This window comes from Atta cephalotes, assembly GCF_000143395.1.
Source record: "Atta cephalotes unplaced genomic scaffold scaffold00012, whole genome shotgun sequence".
NCBI classification, from domain to species: Eukaryota; Metazoa; Arthropoda; class Insecta; order Hymenoptera; family Formicidae; genus Atta; species Atta cephalotes.
This window is the reverse complement of record NW_012130076.1, coordinates 1-9356: the sequence shown is the minus strand read 5'-3', so window position 1 is coordinate 9356 and position 9356 is coordinate 1. Positions and strand designations below refer to the sequence as shown.

General features: G+C 34.4%; 1 protein-coding gene across 1 annotated transcript in view; it reads right to left on the bottom strand.

Annotated features, from left to right (window-relative positions):
- The window catches only part of LOC105617318 (tyramine/octopamine receptor-like), a 32445-nt gene extending 24637 nt beyond the window's left edge, over positions 1 to 7808 (bottom strand). Inside the window, exon 1 of the mRNA XM_012198885.1 lies at positions 7098 to 7808. Coding sequence (XP_012054275.1) covers positions 7098 to 7808 — 711 coding nt within the window. The remainder of the gene's footprint in view (positions 1 to 7097) is intronic.
- Positions 7809 to 9356: the final 1548 nt, after the last annotated feature.

The window sequence follows — 9356 nt, the reverse complement described above, 5'->3', positions numbered from 1 at the left end:
TCTACTATATATATATAATTAAGTTTAAGTTTAAGTTACTTACGTTAGTTAGTACTACTACTACTATATATATAATAATAATATATGTGTGTGTGTGTGTGTGTGTGTGTGTGTGTGTGTGTGTGTGTGTGTGTGTGTGTGTGTGTGTGTGTGTGTGTGTGTGTGTGTGTGTGTGTGTGTGTGTGTGTGTGATATCGGTTGCGTTGATTGTAGGAAAATGTTGCAATGAGAACTTTTTATTTTTTGCATTTTATTATTTTAATTATTAAAACATTAATAAATTCAAGTTAAATATTACTACTAAAAATATTCAAAATAACAAAATTATAACTTGCGTATATTTTTTATTCTATTATTTGTTACTACATGATAACTCCGTTAATAATTGTATCGTTATCTTTTTGCATAATTATTTTCGTGAAACCAAAATTCATTTGTTCAAAAATGTAAAACAAATGCGAGAAAAATACATGTTACTCATTTACATATTTATTATGCAAATACTGGGAAAAGTTCATTCGTACAATATTCTCTGTATGATAATACAGTTACGATAAATTTATTACATTATTAAATTTACACGGAACATAAATCTTTTATAATTTAATTTATGCTACAGTAGTCATTATTAAATGTATATGTGACGATTAAACTTTTGAAAACATTAATGATGTTTGTAGTCTTACTAATTTTGATTTTATTTCTATATTTATTTGTATAATGCATATCATGAGTATAATTCCAATATAGGGAACGATTTCATCATTCGTCAAACAAAACCTATCAAAATAGAAGTGAAGCGCACTTTAACCTATATCTCGTTTGAAAACGGTGAAAATTTCCTGCTGAAATATGCGGAGCTTTAAATTTTGTGCGCTTAAATGACTGAAAGCAAATTGGTGAGAATGAATGAATACCAAGCCGTATAAATCCTTGCAGAGAGATATGAAGTTACTGGCTCGTCGCGAAAAATCTGATTTTTGCTCGTGACGTTTGTAATAACGAATACATAAAGCCCGTCTGTGTGCAAAATTAGTGACGTCACGATTTCGTTATTTCTGACCGATATTTATAGTAATTTATACACGAAAATATGTAACGTTGACATATGATTTTGCGATTGCGGAGATTCTCTTTTCTGTTGTCATAAGCGATATTATAAATATTATTAATATCATTTAATGGTAAGTGGAGAAGTGTATTTTTGCCTTGTTAGCAAATATCTCTATAAATATCATTAATTGTTATAAAAAAATAAATAAAAAACATTGTTTAAAAAAATAGAAATAAGATACAATTTTGATATCGTACGAAAAAATATGATTGGTTTACATTTTACGATAGATTAATCTTTTGTTGGTTGTATATTTTCAATTTTAATGTGAAAAATTTTTTGAAATTTAACTAAATTCGTAGAATTGTGTAGAAACAAGTTCTCTTCATGAAAAATAATAAGTTTTTCGAGAAATATGTAAACGTGTCGCTAAATGCATTTGCATACGCAATGCGCGTTTACCTTTTTTGCGACGAGAGATATTCATTATTTCATGTGAGGTACTGTGGTGAAGCCCAACTCCCGTGGACACTAACTTCTTTGCGTCGTTGGCAGAACTGCACAATTTGCACGTTGTGCTCGTTAACGCAAAGAGTAACCGCGATATCCGGGAAACCGCTATAAAAACAGCGTCAACGCTATAAAATATTGAGTCAGGTGTGCGCGATTGCGAAATAAAAATAAATACGAGGAAACTTCGTGTCGATGCCTGCGATTCAGTTTGCCCTGCAACAATGGCGGGAACGTGAGTTCCCGGCGCTATCAGCTGGAAACTGGTAACGGTCTCGCTCACTAAGAACGCGAGTATCTCACGGAATTCGGGACATAAACGCGTTGCGCGCGAGCATCGCCATTTTTCACATTATATAGAGAACGGAAACTTACGACATTACACGAAAGCCGTAAAAGAGTAACGCCATTCAGTAGGAAAGATAATGGGAGGAGTTATTAAGACTGTGGGTTTAACAAGAATACGACGCGCTCTGCATATAATACGCGAGAGTTCCTTATTGTTACTTCCTTTTTCTTGAATTTAAAAGATAAACACAACAGAATTGTAAAGGTAAAATAATAATAATAGAACAAATATTACTACTAATTGAGAAAAATAAATTTAATTTTTCGATAATGTCCTTTCAATAACATTTAAATACTTGATATATTTAAAATGTAAAATAAAAGTATATAAAAAATAAAATACAATTAAAACGATAAATTTATATATAAATTGTATATCTCAACTATTAGAAAAGATATTTATTGAACGAATTATTGACAAAATAGAATAAAAAAAATGAAATTGAAATGAAGTTGAAATTTTCGATAAGAATAATTCAAATTTCTTTATATTTCTCTGTAATGTAATCATCTTTATAACTTTAATATACTTATAAAAGTTATACTTTAGAACTGATCCTCTTTTTAGGAAAGAAATATCAAACTTTCTTTTAGCGTATTCCGTATGACAAGATTGTTTAAGCATAGAAGATCGTAACTTACGACTTAGCTGCGGAGACTTCGCGGAATATCATCGCGGAAGCAGCTGAAGGAATTCGAAGTGCAAACGCGGTGAAAGCAACCATTTTTCACTCACCGTTTAAAGAGAGGATGACACTGCCACTGAGCATACTGCGAAGAGGGTAAAGTGCCCCGAACCCAACAACGACACTTTCGTGGCGCATATATGCCGTGCTAGTAAATCGTTTAATGCGAGATTCGCCCGGAACGACCATTTAAGCGGCCGAAGGACGATCTCGGCACGTTCCACCATGTTTGCACTTAGGTGAAGCTGCACCTTGATTTTATCATACCGATGTATTCTGGCGCGGTGCTGATCGCCATTCGGCCGGATGTCAAGGATACGAGAGCGGAAAATGGGATTATTTAAGATGTAATTAAAACGGGATACTCATCTGCCATCCGTTGCAAAATTAAGGAGAGACCTCCACTGACCATTAGAAATTTATTGATTACGGTGAACTTCCACTAAATACAGCATCCAGTTATATTACATGGGTCTTTGTTAATTTTGTGGAACTTGTAGTTACAGTTTGTGCTAACTCAATCTCGAAACCAGCAAATTATTTGGTCGAAGTCATTATTTAACTCTGGTACAGTGATATGAGATGCTTATTGAGTGAGCGCGAAACTCTATCAACGTAGAAGTTGCATAATATTCTATTAAATGTTTAATAACTAACTGTTCGTATAAAATAAAATTCTAAAGTCATGTTATGAAGTAAAATTTTTAGTAAATTCAAATTTTATTATAAAACAATTTTAACAAAATTCAAAAGAAATAAAATCTTTATAATTAAATCATTAATATAATAAATCAAGAGCATGAAAATTTATGCTAAATGTTTTATACGTAAACAATTTTATAAATTTATATCTTATAATAATAACATATAGATTATGTTTCGACTTTTCTGTTATACATTATCCATACAGTATTTTAAATTAAAATTAAAAAGGTTACATCACAATTAATTTCACATCAAACAAAATTTGATTACATTTCGACCGCTTATGTTGCTAGCTTGTCAATTTGATTCTTTTGAATTGATCATCTTCAGTTTTCATGCAATTAATACCGTAATTTTTCTTATCCGTATAAATAACCATCCCATCATAAATTGTATCGATATGAGACATATAACTGCAAATAGACGAATTTTCATCCGTCGTAGGTTTTCATGCTGCTGACTTATTATTATTGATTTAACAGAATTATTGAAAGAGTTTAATCAGGAAAAATACTCGTATATTCTGTACTGCAGTGCAGAAAGCAAATTTCACTTCGGATTTTTTTAGCAATCTATCTTTGTCGACAATTCCACCCAAAATACACATACACGCGCGCACGTACAATCACGATGAAGCTGCGTGCCGCAGAAAATGTGGGACGCGTCCAGGCATGCTCTGAAAACTGCATTGACGAGCGTTCACATCGGGATGTTATGGACGTAGTCTTTAATTGACCGATCGCACTTTTGCCTCGTTCAATTCGGTCGGCGTGTACCATATTGCCGAAATCGAGATCGTGGATCGAGATCGGGTCGGTTGTCCCGAGTTTATGAGACCACGCTTCGGGATTTTCTATTTTTAAAAAATTGCCATTTGTTTTCGTGTTTTCTCCGCATCTCCACTTCTTCCTCATTTCAGTTCCGCGTTTGTAAAGACGTGCATCGGGAACGAAACGCATCTTCTACCGTTGACGAGTTTAAAATAAGATCACGTGTAGACGTGCGATGTAATCTATATGAAACGTGCCGGGATAAGCAAATGGCCTGCTAACGATTGAAACGAAAGTCTGGTGCAATTCTGAATCATGTGTTTTATCTTAGAATTCAAATTCTAACATAATATTGCAAAAAATACACTGTACTGCGATCTTAGAAGATAAATAATTTAACTTTTTTATATTTTTTAGTATTATTTTTATTTAAATGTATCATTGAATTTTTAAAAGAAAATTTAATTGTAACTTGCTCTTTAAATGAAATTTTAATTTTATCAAGTAAAAATCTTTTGGATTAAATATTTTAATTAATATTACATTTAATTCTATAGTCATTGATTTATTACTGATATATGGATCCAAACTGCATATATGTTTCTATACACATTTACATTATATATGTATTGATCTTTTGTCGTTTGTTTTAAATATTTACACATTTAATTACATCACACCTCTGTTTGCGTTTAGCTCGCAGCAGACCTTTAACCTTTCAAACTGATTTCGTAATCAATGGTCTTTTTTTTATTTTTATATCGTTCAATTTTATTGTTTCGTATTTAACTTCCCCGTTTTACTCTTTCGATCTCATATTTCTATCTTTACGATTATTTTTATTTATTATTGCGCATTTATTTTCTCGGATGTGTTAATTAATTTTTTTCATTTTGTTTCGTTTGTTTATTGCAATGCCAGAAAAACAGAAGAGTGGATGCATTTTCTGCACATTATGTTAGAGTCGGCGAAAACCGTTTCCGACTATAAGTTTGATAGACGTAACTAAATGGCGGTTAGCTTCGACATCATCTTTATAACTGCAGCTATTCCAACGCCGTCGCCGTATTTAGCATGTATTTAATTGGTGATTAAACTGAATAAGAGTCCATTGGCTAAATTCAATACAGATGATTCGCGGTGTTATAACATTCTCATACTCAACGCCTTGATTATTATAAATAATCTCCTCCTTCTTTTATCATATTATGCGTTATCACCACGTGACATCATAACTGGCAATATCTCAGTCTCTAACGTGACTTGGAAGTTTAGTTTCATTTCGTCTTGCAATTTATAGCCCTTGGAATTTTAAATTTATATATACATTTATTTTGTGAAACTTAATTCCTCTGATTTCATATACTTTATCTTTTGAACTATCTATTTGTTGCTCTTTAATTAGAGTTTTATTATTAATTTATTGAGCTATAAATTAACAATACAGCTAATTCAATCAAAGCTTTACTGTATTTAATATATATTATATTAATTATAATATAATACAGTTGTATAATAATAAGTATATTTCAAATACAATTCCAGTCAACCAATAATTATCTTTTAAAATTTATTTGACTTTTAATTTTTGATAAAATAATTTTGACTTTAACAATAATTTATTTACTTGTATAATTTATTTATTTATTATATATAAGTGAATAAATTATTTAACAATTAATTAATTAATCTTTATTCAGTAAAAAACAACTAATTAATTTTTATACTCGCATTAACTCTAAAAAGTATTTCTATTGTTGATCAAATAATGTACATTTTGTTCGATAATTATATACGCAAAGGTAGTATTTTTGTGGACGTCAATATTATTTATGTAAATGCGAAAATTGTAAGGAATAAATTTTTAGCATTCGAATTCTTTCTCGTATGAAATGCATTATATGCAGTGTCAATATTTTCAATGGTTGCAGCTAGCGAATTCAGCTGTATTAGCTAACACGTTTGTATAATCAACAAACTGGTTCACCACAATGATCTATAGAATCAAATAGCGCTGCAATGAACTTTTGATTTTGTTTTTGTTCGGGCTATATAACTTGAAAATTATTACATAGTTAGAATTACAAGCAGAAGTTCGAAATTCTATTACTTATAGCAAATTTGCATTTTGTTGTTTCGATTTTCGAAGATTAATTTTTTTTTTTGATTAACGGGAAAAATCTCACTTTTTTAATCGACTCCTCAGTATTAGCGAGATCAAAGTGTTTAAAAGCGAACGCTACTCAATTTCCTTTTCTCGTGTACTTTGAAGATGAGGGCGGTAATTGAGTGCATGCAAACGCTATGTAACGTATAGCGTCTAATTAACAGCTAAATTCGCGATCGATGCGAGACTCCGCCCCTCCGGAGTTTTCAACTTATTTACAAATTATGCAATGATATAATTAGTAATATTAATTCCAACTGCGTTAGCGAAATAAAACCGCGCTGAATGATAAGTCTTTAAGTTTCGTTCGAACGTCTTATATGATTATGTCAGAAATATCGCTCTAAAATTTTTACTCATCTAATGAACGATAAATGGATTTTATATGGATTATATATACGTGCGTTATATCTTTACAACTATACGCTTTGTGTTCGTATAATTAGAACACGACAATCAGCAAAGTAACATTTTCTCGTTATGAAATAAGCACATGCGATTTAACGATCACAAGTCTTTCTCTTAGTACACGCGTATATTACATACATATCTAGAATGAAATGAATTACTCTTCTAGAAAAAATATCGAGAAATAAGATATTTCGAGATATTTGAAAAAACAATGATATTTGATTAGAATATAATTGCCATATAGCACAGATCATTACAATATTGTACCAATATTACAATATTCAGCAAACACTGCAATAATATTGCTATGTATTTCTGTGCTGTATAAGTCTCTTTGTGTAATACATTTACTACGAAGTGTTTAATTACTGTTAACTATTTTAACTATTGAAGTGAGACAAAGTGAAGACAGAATGTCCCTTCGCGTTATTTTTGCAAAGACTTACCAGTACGTAGACCGCGAACGGCATAACAAGCACCGCTACGAGGAGATCGGCGACCGCCAAACTGACGATAAAGTAGTTAGTGACAGTCTGCAATGCTCGTTCTCTCACTACCGCTAGGATGACGAGCACGTTACCGAAGAGCGTCAAACACGGCACGATCACGAGTATCAGAGCCCACCAGCTGTTCGCGTTAGACTTCTCGTCGACGCCGGCAGTCCCGCACTCGCCCGGCCTAACGGTTCCTCCGGCGACTATCGACGACGTGCAATTAACGCTACTGAGATTCAGATCTGTGCCGCCGTCGTAGTAGGCCGTCAGATTCACGAGAACACTGTAGTTCAATCGATTGATGTAATCACTCAGGTCATCGAAAGCGAAGAGGTCGGATACGCTACCAGTATAGTTGTCAACGCTCGTAGAGTACGACGACGTGGAGTCTGCGAACGACGAGGAGGCGGACAGAGTCGAGAAGGTGGCGGTCGTCGAGTCATTGAACCAACCGGATCCGTCGCCATCAACGTCACTATCATTCCCTGCAAGAGCATCGCCCAGAAAGTCCGCCATCTTCTCCTCTTGCACGATCGTGGCGACAACATCGATGGCGTTTGTAGCCACTTCTCCTCCAGGCGGCTCGTCTAGATGCCGATGCTCGCGGATCAGCGAAAGGTTTCGAAGGATCGACCTCACGAACGATTCATTCACTCTTGCCATCACAATCGATCTCCGTACTCGACCTTACCACCACGGTCAGGCACTGACACCAATCACGAGATTTTTGAACATCTCGCCCGGGATTTCATCTTCTTGCCTATGCTCGACATTTCCAAGTTAACTTATCTTCTGGGCCACGATCACATTTCCTGTCTTCTGTTTCCCTTCCTTTTTTCTTTCCACTCTGCCGTTTCCTTTCTCTTCTCTGGATTCTTTTTCTTCGTCTAGGTAGCAAGTACGATAAGACTTCTTGATCCTCTTTACGAACAAGAAGAGGTACTGTTTCTAACCGGCCCTTGGGCCGGTAGCACAGTTTTCCAGGATTCCCAGCTTAGACGCGTATCAGTTGAATCCTTCCTCCAGAATTTCTGTAATGGAGGAAAGGTTGGTGGTCACTATCAGCGTTCGCTTTAACGGGAAAACATGTAACCGGGACAAAAGTTTGTTTTCAAATTTCGCTCGGAAAATTGCCCAACAGAAATTTTCCACTTGTAAAACGTGACCGATACCGTGTTCTCGACCTGTATGTACATACGCAATGTAAACTAAGCATTCCTAACTTTTCAGTTTAAATTTTTATGAAGGCGCGGGTTAAACGTGTGTGTTCTCAATTTTAATTGCAAATGCAGTAGTTAGTCGGTTATTCGTTATTTAATTGGTATCGGAATTTAATAAAAGTTTTAACTAAATTTTTCTTTCAGATTATTGTTAAAAATTAAATTATTATTGTTGACTAAATTCTTTTATCATTTATTATTTTGTTTCATTAGTCATTATTTGGAAATTACTAATTATAAATTAACTTTTAAAAAAGTGTCGTTTGAATATAGATACAACAAGGTTTTATTATTTAACTATTCGAATTCGCGCAGAGTCCTTAATTTTTAAGTTTTAATAAAATTATAACTATTACGAAAGCTTTTTATTTTTTTTTGTCGTATTTTCTTTATAATAATGTGCCCAAGATTGCCACCGTATCCATTACCGCGTCCTCAAACACTCTCGCCAAGTAGAACAAACGCGCTCTATTACTCCGCTCGTGATCGCACGGTGATTTTAATCCCGATCAAACTTTCCAAGCGAGACGATAAATTTACGCAAGGAAGCCGCCCGGACTATCGAGTGTCTCCTCTCTAATGAAACGTGGAAGGAAAAACTCGCGCAAGGTCCCATCTGCGCGTACCAACATTCGAGACGAGTGTCTCGTGGTGCAATCTCGGAATTAAACAAAAGCTCACGATTGTTCCCATCCGTCCGCCCACGGATCGCTCGAAATGGAACGCCATTGCATTCACGGTATAGGCGAAAGATCGAAGGTATATGCAGAGAGAAAAGTTGGATGACAGTTGGACAGGCATTATATGGTGTTTCTTTTCTGGCACGTGCGCTCGATGAGGATGTGAGAAATGTAGAGAGAAAATCAGAAGCAAGAGAGATGTGTGTGTGTGTGTGTGTGTGTGTGTGTGTGTGTGTGTGTGTGTGTGTGTGTGTGTGTGTGTGTGTGTGTGAGGAGGAGGGAGGGAGGGAGGAGAGAGAGAGGAGGAGGAG